The sequence below is a fragment of the Telmatherina bonti genome (assembly GCF_933228915.1).
Source record: "Telmatherina bonti genome assembly, chromosome: 5".
NCBI lineage: Eukaryota > Metazoa > Chordata > Actinopteri > Atheriniformes > Telmatherinidae > Telmatherina > Telmatherina bonti.
The window spans coordinates 11,555,335-11,573,149 of NC_136623.1; the positions used below are offsets into that span (position 1 = coordinate 11,555,335).

At 38.5% G+C, this 17,815-nt stretch overlaps 2 protein-coding genes across 2 annotated transcripts in view; both read left to right on the forward strand.

Moving 5' to 3' along the window:
* The first annotated feature begins 1,402 nt into the window (after positions 1-1,402).
* Positions 1,403-6,854, forward strand: elp6 (elongator acetyltransferase complex subunit 6). The gene is made up of 7 exons (XM_079240155.1): positions 1,403-1,643; positions 1,786-1,864; positions 1,946-2,016; positions 4,160-4,284; positions 4,394-4,601; positions 4,678-4,833; positions 6,651-6,854. Exons 1-7 carry the CDS (start codon positions 1,590-1,592, stop codon positions 6,774-6,776), a joined length of 819 nt encoding a protein of 272 aa, XP_079096281.1. The 5' UTR covers positions 1,403-1,589; the 3' UTR covers positions 6,777-6,854.
* Positions 6,855-7,882: 1,028 nt separating this feature from the next.
* Positions 7,883-17,815, forward strand: part of scap (SREBF chaperone) — a 30,539-nt gene continuing 20,606 nt past the window's right edge. Inside the window, exons 1-6 of the mRNA XM_079240162.1 lie at positions 7,883-8,013; positions 13,496-13,696; positions 15,198-15,318; positions 15,638-15,795; positions 16,092-16,312; positions 17,592-17,697. Of these exons, the coding sequence (XP_079096288.1) occupies positions 13,575-13,696; positions 15,198-15,318; positions 15,638-15,795; positions 16,092-16,312; positions 17,592-17,697 (728 nt within the window). The 5' untranslated portion in view covers positions 7,883-8,013; positions 13,496-13,574. The remainder of the gene's footprint in view (positions 8,014-13,495; positions 13,697-15,197; positions 15,319-15,637; positions 15,796-16,091; positions 16,313-17,591; positions 17,698-17,815) is intronic.

Sequence of the window (17,815 nt, forward strand, 5' to 3'; positions counted from 1 at the left end):
TTGCAGTTTTCAGCATTCGTACCCACTCAAGCACAATTTTTTTCTTCTTTTTTAATTTTTTTTTTAGATAAACACAGCCTGTATAGCATTAAATTCCAATATGTAATATTTGTTTAGCCTGAAAGCCATTAATAGTCTAAAATAATGTATATGAATTATCTTGAAAACTTGTGAAGACATTTATTTAGTATTAATATTTATTAATTTAGCTGTGAATTCATATAAAATATAAAGCCACCAATTCCACTAGTTCACTTAGCATGAAAGAACTGCAGAATTGTTGTAATATGTGAATTATTATATAATAGTATAAGGTATTATGTAAAGGGTGACCTGTCCAGGTGTGCCCTGCCTCTTGTCCAGTTGCTGCTGGAATAGGTTTTTAACTTCCTGCAACCCTGCATTGGAATAAGTAACTATGGAAAAAGTATGGGTGGCATTATTTAAATTCCAAAATTTAATTGCTCTTAAGAAAAAACTTTAACTGTGGAATCGTGGGGAAAAAAAACAATTCAGGTTGCCAGTCTGAATTTGTCGTTTTTAAATGACGGTAATAAGTTATTATCACCAGCAGGTGGCGCTAAACTTAAAATAAACCAAAGGAGAACATCGAAGAAGTTTCATTAGTCTACAGAGATCGTCTATAAACAAAAGCCTCTCTGTCCCACTGATCGCCTCTCATATATCTAGTAAATACGCTTAGAAGGGCTTAAAAAATAATAAGCAAAATGTGATTAAAGTAGAATTAAGTATGAGAAGATCTTTTGTTATTCACAGTTAATGATTAGCTCTTACATTTGAATTCTGCAAGTGATAAGTAAGGTCTCAAACTAGAACATTTATGCTAAATGTGGTTCTTTAAGTACTCTTCCCATTTTTAAAAATGCTTTTTAAATTAAACATATTCTACATGTTCATAGTTTATACCTAATTATAAAATTGTATAATTCAAGCACTAAAAAAGTACGAGGTATCATATGTTTATAGTTCATATAGGTATTATATAGATTTAATCATCTACTTGTTGTTGTTGTTGTTGTGACATTAACGTATATAAAGGAAAGAAAACTTCACTATCCAGAGACTTTCATCAGAAATGTTTTTTTTAAACGAAAGAAAGAAAGAAAGAAAGAAAGGAAGGAAGAAAGAAAGAAAGAAAGAAAAGAAAGGTAAAAAGAAGACAAGTTAAGTCAATATTAAGACAGGAATATCAAAAGGCCAGTTTGCTAACATTTTTTTTTTTCTTTAACTTCCAATAGTTAAAGTCGTCTCTTGGAAATAAGATTTTGTTTAAATGACTTTCTATTTAAAATTCTTACCCACCAACCCGAAAAGGCGCAGAGTTGGACTTCTTTCTACAATAAAACATCTTTGACAACACACGCTGTAGTTTCAAGCTAGCAGGTATCAGACTGTAGCTTCCAAAATCTTTTCATAGACAGCAATATTATTTTTTTTAAACTTTTTAATACACAATAAAAACATTTAGATTTGCATCTCCACACAACTTATTTCCATAGTGTTGTATTAGTTTCCTACAACCCTTTGTCTTGAGATATTTATGATGAGTTTTTCTGGTTAGTTTAGCGATGTTTACAGAGCTTAACAGTATCCTGAACATCTCCCCGGACAGCTTCACACGGGTAAGAATGAAATGTTTTTACATTGTTTGTCACGCTTTAATTTCATACTTTTCTTCAGTGATATACAACGCATTGTCATTCATGTGAACTTCATTGTGTTTACAGCATTTAATATCATCCTTATTTTATTTAATATTCGCAGGGAGAGTTTATCTTGGTGTCCGACAGACAGAGTGATGCCTCTTTCCTCATTCATCACTTCCTCTCTTTCTACCTTCGAGGTGAGCTGCACCACCTGTTTGTTTCTCATATTAACTGTATTGTCTTTAAATGTGACAGATAATGTCTGTTTTTTCTTTTAGCCCGTTGCAAAGTGTGTTTTCTGGGTCTGGTTCAGTCCTTCAGCCATTACAGCGCAGTTAGTCAAAGACTGGTGAGTCTCTGGTCATCCTAATCCAGCTGTTTTATTTAGTTATTACAGATGTGGCATAAAACTGTTATACTTTACAGCTGAACATCTGGCCATGTAAAACACTCTTTCACTAATTATATAAGTTGTTTTAATTCATTAAAACTTTTTTGGAGTCGTCTTAAAAATGACATCTCTAAAATAAATACCTGTCCAAGTCTCAATGTATGAATCAGTGTCGACAGCGATGACAGGTCTAGATGAGCTGTGGTGCCTGGTGGAAGACATGACCCCCTACAAAAGAGCTGTAAATAAAAACAGTGGAGCATATAAGTAATTTCCTCAAACACACGTAATTCATCTGGCAATGTGGCAGGAGACCTTGCTTGTTCCTAGTCGGCGTTGTCTAAAACTTGGAACAATCATGAACAAAGTGGGAAGGTTACTGGTGAATGTGATCATTTAGGATACATGTCACTGTCCATTGAGGGAAATTCATTGTGCAATTGTGCAAGATGGCTGAAATGTCACACAAACAAAGTGTGTGACATTTCACACTAAGTAGAAAAGAAAGCGACCAAAGAGCACACATTACAACTCCTCCCCCAAGCAGCTCATTTCCATTGTGAGTTCCATTCTATATTATAGTTTCTATGTTAATTTTAAACTGTTGGATTCCCAGATACATTGATAATGAACCTACAGTGTCTTGGGTATGTTGCTTGTTTTGTCTTCATTTGTTCTCTTACAGTAATAAAAATGCCAAAGATCCTCTATTTTTTCCTGTTGTAGATTGTAGTATAAGGAATTTCTGCCAGGATCCAGATCTGTCTTTGATATCTTGTAAAACCTGTCAGGAACTTGTCCTGTATTTTATTTTCCAAGCATCCTGACCATTTATTATGGAGTTACATGCATATTTAATAAAAATGATCTTCTTTGCAATGAGAAAGAATCTTTTAAAAAATCCTTGGATCCAGATGGGGATCCGGATCACGCCAGAAATTAAATGAAATCTGAATTGGACCGAGATCCATTATCAGAAAAAAAATTAATCAAGTAGTTTCTGCTTAAAGTTGCTAACACACAGACAAATAAATGCCAGAAAATCATAACTTCACCACCTCCTTGGGAGAAGTAACAAAAAATACCACAGTACAAACATTATAAATAACACAAACCCCACAATAACATATACAGCAATAGATAAATAAATAAGAAGATTGCACCACCTTATATTCACATTAAAATATACAAGGATATTGCAAAAATTAAGAACCAGCTGTGTAAAAGTAACATAAATAAAGTTATATAAATTTTAAAAAAAAAGAGTCACTACCACCAATATAATGTAGTGCATATAAATACATAACCAGACAATCATTGATGTTTTGTTTGGTCCAACAAAACGTGAAAATGACTGCCTCCAAATCGCAAACATAATTCCACAGTTGATGAAATATGGTTGATGGAGTGATGAAGATCAATACCACTAGTGATCCATTACTTTTGCACAGCATGAAGGTACCGTATACATTCAAAGTATAAAACATTTCTCAATCCATCAGTTGCAAGTAAAAGCATCATGGGGTTACTTTTTACTATAATAAAATATTTTATTGTCAAGTAAAGGTTGGTAAATGCTGGGTTTGTTTCCTGAGCTCCTACAACCTCTCTGAAGTGACAAGTAAAGCATTTTGAGCTCAATCTAACTCTACATTTATGGTCCAGATGAAGAAAAACGAACCATGACGGAAATCTGTCCAACAAATCTGAGCTGTCAGCAGCCGCAGGAGAAAAGTAACTGATTAATGGAAAAACTTGGTTTTTTTTATTGATAAAAGTCCTTTCCAGGGAGAATTCAAGCCATCAGGAAAAAGCCTGCGGAGCTGCTGCAACATTGTACTAATATTGATCTTTTTTTCTTTCAATCAATTTCAGCCTGAGAAAAATTCCCATCAATTAAAACAATTAGATCCTTTTTTTTTTTGTTGTTGTTTCTTCAGGCTGATCTGTTATTCAACTGTCCTGCAGTGCAAATTATTGTACAGTGTATGAAGTAAATATGTCTGCAGTTATATTAGACAGCTTGAGTTCTGGGAGTATTTGTGTCTTTTCTCACGTGTGTGTGTGTGTGTGTATTTGTGTGTGAAATGTGTGGCTTAAGGGTGTCAGCTTAACCCAAGCGAAGGAGAAAGGCCAGCTGATCTTCCTGGAGGGACTGAAGGAGTCGCTTTCTATTTTGATTCCTCAAGAAGGAAACCCAGAATGTCAAGCCATGGACTTTCTCAGGTTTGGGAGAATAATCCGTCTCCTCGCTCGTTTTTGATTTAACATTTACAGATTTGTTGGCTTTTTTTTTCTTTCATCCCTCCCATCATCTCCACCTTTATCTCCTCAGGAACCCCGCTGTTGGCCTGCGGAGTCTGTATGAGTTTGTTCGCTCCAGTGTGACCAGTTTCGGTGGTGGGGAGGAAGCGGCAGAAGATTGGGGACCTCCTGTGCTGCTGGTGGACGACCTCAGTGTGCTGTTGAGTCTGGGCGTCAGCGCTGGAGCTGTGTTGGACTTCAGCCACTACTGCAGAGCCACAGTCTGCTCTCAGCTGCAGGTTTGACCTTGAAAAACAGAATTAATTACCATGAAAGTAAACGGATCAATCATTCTGACTTTGACTCGTACGACAGGGGAATATGGTGATGCTGGTGCGGTGCAACGGCGAAGAAGAGGGGGATGGAGATGAAGGCTCAGAGCGGCTGTTGAAGGGCCTGACCCACCAGTGTAGCCTCACTCTTCATGTTCAGGGTCTCCCGACCGGCTACTGCCGGGACATACATGGACAGGTGTGAGACATGAAGCTTCTCTGGCTTTGAATACAAGAGGCACTTTTTACCTCCATACTTGTTAGTTTACTGATACGAAACCACAGATCTCTAACGCCGAGTCAATATTCTTCATTTCCCATCCAGCACGACGAGCACTGAGCTTTCCCTCTGAGGGTGTGTCGATCTGTACAGCAAAACACTTCCACTCTTCTTGATGTCCCTGTCCTGTTATTTTTTCTGTTTCTACACTACTATGTCTCCCAAAAAGGACAATAAGGACTAGGGGTGGGAAAATCGAATCGAAAAATCCAGTATCAGGATTTTTTGCTTCACAATTTAAAAAAAAAATTTTATTAAAAAGAAAACAATTCTACTTTTTTTAAGATAAAAAATTGATTTTTTTTTCAAACTAAAAACAATAATAATCCATTGTAACTTTTTTTTTTTCCCATTTTATTGATCTTTTTACTCGTCTTCTTGGGTATTATAGCAGCAGAATGATGGTCTGGCTACTGTGTTGTTTTTTCCTAATTAAAATCAAGAAAAATGACTAGCAAAAAAAGTTTTGAACGTTTTTTCTGTTTGTTTTTAGTCTAAAAAAATCAGCAATATCAAAGAATTGTGAGAATTGCAATTAAAATCAAATCAGCATTCAAAAAATCAAAACAGAATCAAATCAAATCGGGACTAAAGCATATCGTCACACCCCTAGTAAGGAGGTTGTTTCACTGTTTTAAAGTCCACCTCCAGCTGCATGAGTAAACTCTGCATAGCTAATTGATGTAATTGATGAATAATTAATGATTAACTAATTCTGCAGCAAGATTTTCACTGTAATCTTGAGCTGTTTTATGCCATGGACCTTTTCTAGTCAGTGACGGCAGCACTGTGGACAGATGTGTGGATCTGTCGGTTGGATCTGATACCAGATCTGTTTAGAAACATCAGTGTTGGAGCTAAAAGGATTAGTAGTTTCTTCACCACTGCTTGCGTTGAATTAATAACATATCACAAATGTTTGTTTTGTTTTCATCTATGTCTGAATGAGAAAGTCTGACATGGTATCTAAATTGTGATGAGAGATACTCTTGTCAGAGATTATCTTCAGGTTTAAAATGCATCTCTGTTGCAGCTGTTTCCATTTAAAGGGAAGAATCTAAACTCCCTCTAAAGCTTCATCTGTTTATTTCTTCATGAGATTACCTTCATGTTAAATGCCTTAGATGTAACTCAGCGTCTTTGCCTTATTTAGCATGCATTGACCTGTGGATATGCAAATTAGTTTAGCTGTCATTTGCACCGTTTACCCAGTTAAGCTGCTCAGCCTCATGCAGCTGTGGCTCGGCTACATCGGCATACAGCGGTGGATGTGCTGTTGTGTGTGTGCGCTGTTAAACTTGTCCCTGCAAAGAGTGAACCAGGATGCAGCAGAGCCCATTTCCAACCCATCATAATTGTAAATGTGGCCTTGTAACGGTACTTCCATTGAACTCATTGGCTGCCAGGCATTGTTGTAGCAGAGAACCCAATGCGTTTTGGAGGATTTTGGCTCATCTGTCACGACTGCCTAATGTACAGGGGCTGATTTGGTCGGGTGCATGCGTTGGGGCGTCTTTGGGGTTGCTCACTCAGAGCGCATTTACAACATGTTGGATGTGCATTCTGGAGGTACATTTTGGAGTAGTTTTGACGTGCTCCTAGCTAAATCGGCTTTCCATATACAGGAAGCGCAAAAGTCGTCTTTGGGAGACAATGAGTTGATAAGAGATTAACCAGTGCACATGCCATTATATTTGGATATGGTATTAAGTGTGATAATTCTCCTTGTTTTATAGGTGGAGGTATCCTGGAGGAGGAGACAAGGTGATGGGCAGCATGCACAGAAGAAAATCTTTCAGTTCAAGGTCCACGACAAAGGAGCATCATTTTTTGCCCGTGGGACGTCTAGTGCTGTCCTCTGATTCCATCTTTCAGCATCCACCTTTGGCTCTACTGTATATTACAACTAATGGGACACTTTACCAACTACATTATTATAACCAGATATTAAAGATGTCATCTGGACTAATTTTAGGAAATACAGATTGTGTGGAGGAGAAACTATGAGATATTGATGTCTTATTTAGAGCCTGGCTTGTGATTATCAGCAAAACCACAGATTTAGGTTATGGTTAATTTGTTACATTTTGAGGGAAAACTGAGAAACTACATACTTAACATACAAACACACACTTCCTTTCAGCACTCAACAGGATGTGAACATCTATACTCACCTTATTCAATTTAGGGTCAAAGTAAGGCTATGATATAAACAATAATTCTTAGATTTTAAGGCTTTTTAACACATAAAAACAACATATTTGTTATTAGGGGTGGGGAAATTGATTTGATCATTCACTCATTCATTTTCCTTACCGTTTAATCCAATAAAGGGTCATGGGGAAGCTGGAGCCTATCCCAGCAGTCTTTGGGTGAAAGGCAGGGTTCACCCTGGACAGCTCGCCAGTCCATTGCAGGGCCACAAACAGACAAACAACCACTAATGCTCACACTGACTCCTAGGGGCAATTTAGTTAAGTCAGCCAATTAACCTAACATGCATGCCTGGGAGAGAACCCACGCATACACATGCAAACTCCACACAGAGAGGCCACCAACCAAACTTTGCCCCAGCCAAGGCTCAAACCAGTGACATTCTTACTGTGAGGCCACATTGCTAACCACCATGCTGCCCCATGTGTGAATGTTTTTATTTGTTTTATTTTGAACATGCAGATGATTTCTCAAAATTATGGGACAAAACATTTTAGTATTTATTTAGTAAGCTAAAACAAAAAAAGAGAGAGAGGAGGGAGACCAAAACGAAAATAAATGCCAAGTAACTTGACTATTTCTACTGTGAATAGTTGGAAACTGTGCACACATCGAAACTGTGCACACATCAGATGTAGTTATTCCAGGTGTCCGCTAGAGGTCGCTCCGTACCTGCTTTCCACTTTGCGGGTGAGAGGTCAAAGTGGAAAGGTCTCGCTAGGATTTGACAGCCAGTAGATTTGACACGGTCCTCCGCATGACAACATTATTACAAGGACCCAGTCTGTAGCGGATTTACATAATTAGGAATAACACGGCAGATGAGAGTCAGTTTATCTAAGAAGACCGCAACGATAGTGACATTTGGAAATCCTTTTTGCCCAGGTATGCGTGAATAACCCGCTAGCATTAGGTAATCTAGTTAAATGGAAAACGTGAGTCTGGTTAATTTTATTGTCTTAAAGTGATAGTTTCTGGTATACTTTGAAGAAATATATGTTTCAAATTTGGTAAATGGGTTACATGAGCCCCCAACTTTCCAAAAGAACATGTACAAGCTATCGTTTTGCTAACTTTAGCTCGGGTTAGCAACTTGCAAGCTAACGTCACTTTTGCAAGATTGATTTGTTTAAAGGTTGTCTTTAAAGTTTCACAGTAACACGAACAATGATTAGGTTTTGGTCCCCTCAGTCTCTCAAGGGTTTCACACAGTAAGCTTAAAAAAGTATAATAGTAATAATAATAAAAATGGACAAAAACGAGAACTGTTCATTGGTTAGCATGATTGCTAGCAGTGTTAGTCTGTAGCTCAATGCCATAAAAAGTTGACTTTAGGTTCTTAAAAGGTGAATTATGACTATATCAAACAGGAACAACTGCATATTATGTAAGACTGCTTTTTTTTTTTTTTTTTTAAGTGCTCATGTTTACTAGTTATGTTTTATTATGGGGACGAGAACAGGTACATCACATAGTTAACGTTATCAAGCTAACTAGCTGTATTGTCGACTATTATTTGTTTTATTTGTTCTATAATTTTGACACCTGCTGTTAAAACACTAGTTTACAAGTAACTCCTACAAATTGGATGAAAATCCACGCGATAAACGGTTGTTTTGTGCCTTGGTGCGTCGTGGAGTTAATGGAAACCTATTGTAAGAAATGTTTTAGGTCAAGACCAGATGATTCAGTCTAACGTGTCTTGACTTGTCTTTTCTCCGAAAACCTTAAGAGACAGGTTGTTAAAACGTCTCAATATTATTGTTAAACAACTCTATTATTGTTAAACATCTGTCTGTGGAAGCCTCTGTGCCAGCTTGATCTAGGCAGGTGATGTTGCAACATGGTTGCGTCATATCAGCCAACCCTACATGTGCTTACTGTCTTGGGGAAGCTTGTTAAAACATTTTTTAACTTTAATACGCTTTATATAGTAAATGCACCTTTGGGGAAATAACAAGAACGTCACCGATTGCAATGCTTACTTTGAGAATACAGTTGTGCTCATATGTATTCATCCTCTTTCATTAAAGAAAAGGCTGAATTTACAACAGTCACTCAAATAACTGGAGACTTAAAAAAGGAACAATAACTAAAAATTTGCAAAAAAAAAATAATTTACTAATATATAGGACACTGTTTTTTCATTTAATTGAGCTGAAGAAAGACAAACAAACAAACAAACAAATTGGTCCTGGACAAATTAGAGCACTTTTCTGTTGAACAGTGGGACAAAATACCTGTCAACAGGTGCAGAAGTCTGACTGAGAGGAACAGAAAACACCTGACTGGAGCGAAAACATTAAAGGATTGTTCAACAAAATATTAGTTTATGAGTGATGTAATATGTGATAAATTATCTTATTTGTTTGCTTTTAAAAAAATATGTCTATTGAACCAGAGTTAGAAAATAATGTAATGTTTTATTTATTATTACTTTAGTCAATTTCATCTTATTTTACAGGCAGCTGTTTTTTTTCATTCTTTAATGAAAGGGTATGAATACATATGAGCACAACTGTATAAGGGTGATATTGTCCAGGCATATTTATTAGGCCAGTGAATTAGTCAGTATGTTGTCATACATCCCGAAATGCTTGTGTGGAAATAGTCTTTTTTTTTTTTCTTTTTTTTTTTTTTGTTATACATCATTACCATATGGTTACTGATTGACAGAATATTCCTCCTTTTCTTTAGTCATCAGCGCTGCTTGGAAATGGCAGAGTTGCAGCTCATTCACTTAGATTTATCTCTGCAGTTGCAACAGCACTAGTTGTTTCCGCTGATCTGACGCGCATGCTTCAAAATTATGTAACTATGTCACTGAGTTTTGATGCAATTATGCTAGGAAGAATGAATGCAGCCTAAAGTTGTGTGGAATGTCGGGTGGATGTTACGTTTGGTTGTACAGTCAATCAGTTGCATGGTACATAAAGTTGCTGATTATGCCGCTGAAATCTGTGGAGACTGAAAGGTTTTTCAGGTTGAATAGCTTAGGAAACGTTGAAAAGAGGTAAGTTTATAGTTTTTGCTTTTTTGAAATGTCCACATTTTTGTGCTTTTTTTCAGTTGTACAAAAAAGAAGACAAATTTTTTCTAATAACTCAGCACACGGGCTTCTCACAGCTACGTTCTAAGCACGTGGCTTTGGAAATCTATCTCAATCTGTAAACCATCTGATTAAGCCATAAAGACCCATAATGTTCTTCCTAATTTAATTTATTCTAGTAGTGTGAAAGACCATTGCGTTATTGCTTCTGTTTGCCAGTTAATGTGCAGGTTTTTCACATTGGAAACATACAGATAGTTATTATTTGCAACACATGAACACAAAAGCTTTGATACTATGGACATTCCACATGCTGCTGTTGTGGAGATTTATGTGAGGTTTGCTGGATTTTATCCTAGATTTGTATGTCTTTGTCACCAGCCGTGGAAGCCTAACACATACTATCTAAACAGTTTCCAAACAACCACTGGTCACGTGCCAAAACGTGTGAAGAGGACACAAACTCACTAGCCTGAGACTGCTGCTTACCAGCATTTGGCTGGTGTTAGACTTAGACTTAGACAGACTTTATTCATCCACAAGGGAAATTCTGTTGTCACAGTAGCTCAGAACATTTTCTCGAAGTTTGTCTTGAAAAGCCTCCTTCAGCTTTGCCTTCGCTTTTTGAGAAGTGAATGTCTTGGCTTCCTATAACCGGCATAATGAAGTGTAGGCTGTGGCCAGAGGAGGAGGGAAGCAATGGGAGGTGGCCACAGGGCCTGTGTCCTGCTTGTTGAGTTTCCGATCAGCTCAATCCCGGATTAGTTCACTGACGGAGATGCTGCTGAGCCTTTGCCAAATCAGGCCTTACAGCTGCACCCATGTAACCCTGCAGCACTTAGTGAACAGGACTGACAGCCGAGAGATGGAGGCATTCATTCAGAGTTTTCTATGAATGTTGGCAAGGCAGCGGCCGTGGTCAGAACCGGGTTTAGGGACGACAGTCCTTCACACAGAGTGGAAAGGTTTTACTTCAAAAGTCTCTTTTGACCTCTGCAGAACCCATTGTGCAAGCTTGCTGGGACGTTGCTCTGTTTACTGTATAGAGTATTTATAACAGCAGATCAAGGGACTCCTGAGGAAAATTCCTCCCAGGGAATGTTTCCGTTGCTCCCAGGAGGACAAGCCAAGCAGTCGCACACTCTGCCTGAATCAGGAAGGGAGCACTATGTCAACCACAAGGCACAGATTAAGCTAAAAAAACCAAGTGCTTCTGCTTTCAGGGGACGTAAACAGGTGCGATCCAGAGAGATAAACTGGCCTCCTATTAGCAGGTATGGTCTTAAAAAGTAGTGCAAGTTTGCTGTGATTGACCCAGTTGCTGGTTTTATGTTGTGACATTGATAATAATAGATTTTGTTACTATTTTGTTATTTTATTACTTAGATGGGTGAAGCTAGAGCGAATCAGCAGAATTAGGGCACTGAAATTCAGCTGCAGTACTGTTTGCTTGCCAGGAAAGCCAGTTAAATATTGTAGTAGAGTGCAGAGTAACCACAAAGACTGAAAGTCAGCACTAAACCTGAGTAAACAGAGACAAGAGCTGAGATTGAGCAGAGAAATCAGGATATGGGAAAGTAAAATGTCTGGTTCTGTTTCAGCTGAAGTGAACCACCCTCAAGGAGAGTATTTCACACGTTGTTTTAAGTTCAAGCTGACATATCAGTGTGCACTCTGTTGTCAAGTACACCAACATTACCAAGTCATATATGCTTTTGAAAAATAAAAGTATATAATTGGATTAAAACTCACTGACTTTTAGTTTAATAAATCTGCATTGAACCTGGTGCGATTTATTGTCCAGATTAAGGATTTTTAACGTTTCCTGCTATTTACTTATGAAGAAGTTAGTGTTGTATTTTAAGAAAGCAAACTAATTCTAGTTTCCAAAGTCAGAATATTTGATACCTTTCATTATAATATTATTAATTTAAATAATTTTGGATTTTGGACATATTGGTTGATTCAAATGTCAAACTGAAATGTCACTGTTGGCTATGAGTTAGAAAAAAGCCTTGAACTCTTTTAGATATCTGCTTAAGTGAACAAAGTAAACCCTGTCATTCTTAGTAGTTTCTTAAAGTTTTGTCACTGAAATATTGTGCATAATACAATAATACATCCATGATACTGTTTATTGAGTATGATCAAAGCCATTTCTTAGCATTCGTAATGAGAAAACTGTGTTTAGCAGTGTTTCTCAGCTTCCTGATGTAAAATGAAAAGCATCTGTTTTTTTTTTTAATTCAAAGCCATGCAAATCTTTACACTTAATTCAAGTTAAAATGTATAAGTGTTGGTATTTCAGTGTGGTGTTTACTACTGTTTACACAGCAAAGACCAGTAACTTGAATATTTTTTAGTATATTTGTCTTTTTTATTTCAAGTAGACTCTGGGTCCAAATTGTTGCTTTTATGCTCTTCTACATGCAAACACATGCTGTTTTCTGAATAAAGGAAATGTGGAGGTTGGTTTTTTTTTTTTTTTCCCCAGGTGTGATCTGTTTGAGTTGGATGCTTTCTGGTGTGGGGAATGTTTCCACACTTTCTGGCTGCTGAATGAGATGTGTGTTTAAGCGCTATCCAGCATGTGACCACAGTAGGAGCTGGTCTGAGGGGAAAACACGCCAACAGTGTCAGCAGTGTGTGTGTCAAGAAGCACGTTAGCTAATTTGGCTCTTGGGACATAGTAGATGTGTGTTTCATATGTAGAGATAATATTCTTTAAAATATATCTCTGGTTACAGTAACATGCTAATATGTTTATTGACCTTGTGTTTTAAAACCTAAAATAGATATAATTTAATTTACAAATGCTGAACTTGTTGCTTCATATTTAAAACTTTTGACTGTTGAGGTCGAAATCTATATTAAAAAATAGACAATCTGCAACCAAAGGATTTGCTGATTTTATTTTCTTTCTGTAAATGTTTGATATTTACATAAAATAACAATCTTTTACAGAAATAAAGATGTCTGGCATTTACATAATTCTTTGTAGTTTTTTTTTTTTTTTTTTTTAAATTGTCTTGTCCAGCATTTAAGCAAGCAGACTGATGTTCTGGATGCTGTGTTCTGCTGAGCAAATTTATTTTGCCAAGGGAGCTTTTATAGATATAATGATCCACTTGTATTTCTGGATTCTTATTTTATTTTTCTATTTGTTTTGGATAATTGTTCGTATTACAGAGTTTATGCTGCTGGACCGGACCAGAGAGGATAGAAAAGGAACAGAAAGAGGACAGAAAAGAATAAACATAAATTCTTCATGTGTTTCAGTGCTCTGTTAATAATCTGTTCATTCATGTACACTCTCAGGTCCCTGGATGCGCCGCGGCTCACAGTCCTCGGCCGCCCACTCCTTCCTAATGGCCGGGAGTTGACCACGCCCACCAGAATGACGCTGCGTGAGCAGCTGAGAGAGAAGATCTCGGCGGCTTTCTACCGCCATGGGCTGCTGTGTGCATCTTATCCAGTACCCATCATCCTCTTCACCTCTGCCAGCATTCTCACCTGCTGGTAGGTGTCCTGTGATGTTGCACTTACTTTTCAGTTCTACAAGTTGGACATTCACACCCACTTAACACGGTGCAACTTCCATGTAAATAGAGAAAAACCGTCTTGTCGCCTGATTGTGGAGAAAAAATTCACTTGCTCAGTAATTTGAGAAGCCCATCTGTGCACACATAGCTCCACACTGAAACCACCACATAAACATTGGCCTTACACGTGCACATAACAGTATCTACCCCTGCTCAGTCACCGGTCATAGGTCAGGACATAGATCAGAAACTTGCCTGAGCTTAATCACTGAAGGCATTGTAAAACAATCGCAAACACATACACGCACCTGCTGTGTGCTGTCCTTGCAGCACTTAACAGCAGGAGGGCCTGGCCAAATGGACGACTGACCATCGCCCTGGGGGAGTGATAGGACAAAAAGCCTGAAGACGGGACTGTTAAAAGAAGGATTGGGGCAGAGGGCTGTGAGAAAGTGGCCCTGTGAGAATGGGATGCCTGTCCCTCCATCTGCCTGTCAGGAGGGGGGCTGGCTCAACACAAAAGGAGCTTTTGTGGAGGTACAGTGACCTAGGAGAGTAGAGGGGGGCAGAGGAAAGCATGGTGAAGAAAAAAAAAAGTGAGTGGGGAGATGTTTCAACTAACAAGCACATGTTGAACAGAGAAGTGTTATTTGTAAAAGCATATAAAATGACCATTCAGTGTCTGTGGGCGGATGATTAGAATCAATGCCAGTGACTTAACAAACACTTAATCAGGTGCTGTTTTCTCTCTTCAGATCTTCTCTAAAGAACTGTGTTAAAACAAGAATTTCCTATTCAACCTCAGTTTTCTTCCTATACTAATAACCTCACATTGTACATGTACGTTGCCAAAATAAACCATTGAAAAAAAGACTAGTTTAGCTACACAACTAATCACAGCTCATCACACAGGGGTTGATGAGGTGATTTCCAGGAATATAAATAATTCCCTCTGTGGGTTTCCAGTGCAAAAACACAAAATCTTTCTGAGCCTGTCTTTCTCTGTTTGGACCAAAGTAAAGGCAGCTTTAAACCCATTTCTGGTTTTGCCCAACTCCAGTATGACGATGTAGACTTCACACACACACACACACACACACACACACACACACACAAACAAAAGACAGTGAATTTCTGTTTTTTTAAGGACCCACCCATTTCTTGGAGAAAGAGGGAGCAGGTCTCTCCAGTTGGCACATTTGATTTGATCTAACAGGAAAAGCGAGAGGTGGTGGTTTCATGTTCTCAGAAAGTGTTGCAACACAAACTGGGAAGCCGTCACCTCTCCCATGAGAGGGAATTCTTTCTATTGTTCATCCTCTGTCTTATTGTGCATTATGTGGTTTATGTGATAAAAGTAACTAAAATATTTGATTTGTTTAATTATTTTGGCGACAGAGTGTAGATTGTCCTTGGATTGCTGATAGCTCATCAGATCTGACATTTTCCCTCTGACCTTCTCTTTCTTTCTGTTCCAGCTATCCGTTACTGAGGCTTCCACTGCCTGGGACAGGTCCTGTAGAGTTCACCACAGGGGTGCGAGACTACAGCGTCCCTTCCCATGAGTCTCAGGGAGACCTGGGAGAAAGGCCTGACTGGGTAACAGTTTATAAAATAAACGCCTTTCTGTATCTTTACAGTCTCTGACCATTGTTTTAATTATTGCTCATGTCTGCTGGATCCATTTTGTCACACTAAAAACAATTAGCTTAGGTTCATTTGATGAATAATAAAACAGAAATGTATGGTTTTTTTTTTATATAAGAATGAAAATAGAACTCACTGTCACAGTTTAGGTATAAAAAAAACAACAAAGAGCAAATAAGCCATGTTTTAATGAGACTTATACATCCTGCCTTTCATTTTTGTGTTTCTGAATGCGTTCCCTACATGTTGGTGCTTATTTCTTTTGCTGTAGTACCGGGGCCCTCCTGTTGCGTACATCCAGCAGGTGTTGGTGAAAGCAGCGGTGTCTCCGTGGGACAGCAGCCTGGTGCCGGTGGATGTGTTCCGGTCGCCCCTGGGTCGGGTCTTCAGCCTTCTGGAGGAGATTCGCGACCATGTCCACTCTGACAGGTATACTCATCCTCATTACGAGATGACAGGAGGTAGAAGAAGTGGTTAAATCTTGCAGCCATTCTTTAATGTTTACAGAAAGTCCCAATGAAATGTAAGAACTTTGTTTTACATACGTTTAAAAAGGAAACTTTATGTTTTAGTTGTTGAGATTTAGCTTTTCTGTTCTCACCGATATTCTATCCATGCGTAGCAATCATTGAATTATCTGTCAGAAGTCACTGAAAAGCATCCTTATCTCCTGCTCAAACGCTAGTAACATTTTCTCTTTCTTCCCCTCTATCTTCTACCGTCAGCTCTGGCGTTCGTAGCCTTGAGACACTGTGTCTCCAGGTGACAGACCTGTTTCCGGGGTTACGGCGAATGCAGTCGGTGCTTCCAGCACACGGCTGCCTGCTCGTCTCTCCCGGCAACTACTGGCAGAACCAGCGGGAGCTCTTCGACTCAGATCCCGACCTTCTCAAGACCATTCAGAAACATGAACCGAAAGGATTACACACCTCAGCAACACTGCGAGGTAGAGATCAGACACTCTGACGATGATGTTATCCATCAGTCATCTGTTAATTAGTCACTATATTAGTTATTCTCTGTGAAGCCCCAATTAAATGCTGCTCTAATGTTTTGTCAGAAGACCAAGCTCGTCCTGAATTATTGACATTTTTAAGTTTTAATATGAAGAACGTCAGTGTCATTTAATGCATCATTATTGATTAAGATGGCAACATCCATGTTTGTAATAATCTAGTTTGCTCTGTTGACATGCAGCATAAAGCTGCAGGATAAAGTATGTTATACTTTCTTTTGTTTGAAGTAATCTGTCATCACTCAACATAAACTATGGAGATTAGAAACTAAGAGGCTTTCATGTTTACAATGAACAAGGTGTTTCATTCCAGGGAAACTTAGTGAATTCTTTAAAAACTTTACCCACTGACACAGTGAACCAAGTCATCCTCTGTGGCTGCTCAAAGCCAGCTCAGCATTTTGCCTTCCAGCTCAAGTGATTTAGAGCTGGGAAGCTTATTCTACAACCAGAGTCCAGGGACAACTTGGCGGCCAGATAAAGTGGGGGGAAAAAAAAAAAAAAAAAAAGTGGTGTAGTTCATGTTGCTGCTGCTCGCGGTGATTTGGAAACACTATGAGATACATCCCAGTGGCTTTTCAAAAGAGAAGAACCCAAAACTCCACAGCACCTCTTAGTGTGAATTACACTCAGTAAGACACTAGTATGACAACAATGTATTTTGAGGTGATTCAGGTATAAACACAGGTGTCACCAAATAGTTTTGAGAGTGATTCAAAACTTTTCCACTCTATCAGAGACTGATACCTCCACAGAGATTTTAGAGCACCTGAAACAACAATTAAAGGGAAATAGTTGTAACTTTACAGCCCTACTTCATAAAGCACAGGTGTCCAGTGCCGGTCCTGGAGGGCCGCTGTGCTGCAGGTTTTCCCTGTGTCCCTGTTCCGACACACCTGGCTTTCATGCAACAGATCCAACAGCCAGTGAAGTTCTGCATAGTGGCTTATCCATTTGAGTCAGGTGTGTTAGGACAGGGATACGTAGAAAACCTGCGGGTTTGTGGCCCACGAGGACCAGAGCTGAACACTTCTGTCATAAAGGAACTGGTTGCCATAAATGACTGAGGAAGTCTGAGTTGGAGGTATGATAAACTTGCTTGTGTTTTGCTGGTGGATGACAAATGTTCACGTTCTGAATAATGTTATTTAAGTCAAAATGAAGCACTTTGTGTTTTTACAAATCATATGTGTGTGTGTGTGTGTGTTAGACCTGCTGTTTGGAGTGCCTGGAAAGTACACAGGCGTCAGTCACTACAACAGGAAGAGGGTAGTGACATATACCATCACTGTGGTGCTGTCCAGCTATGATGCAAGGTGCGTGTGTTTTTTTTGTTTTTTTTTAGTTTTAATTTATTTATTTTCGAATGAAATAAAAAGATAAGAAAGGATAATATATGTACATACACCCACGTATACATACATATTCATACTA

Coding starts and splice junctions, on each gene's coding strand:
- elp6 (XM_079240155.1), top strand. CDS start 1,590: ATGTTTACAGAGCTTAACAGTATCCTGAACATCTCCCCGGACAGCTTC. Junction 1,865..1,945: donor CCTCTCTTTCTACCTTCGAG/GTGAGCTGCACC, acceptor TTTTTCTTTTAG/CCCGTTGCAAAGTGTGTTTT. Junction 4,834..6,650: donor GCCGGGACATACATGGACAG/GTGTGAGACATG, acceptor CTTGTTTTATAG/GTGGAGGTATCCTGGAGGAG.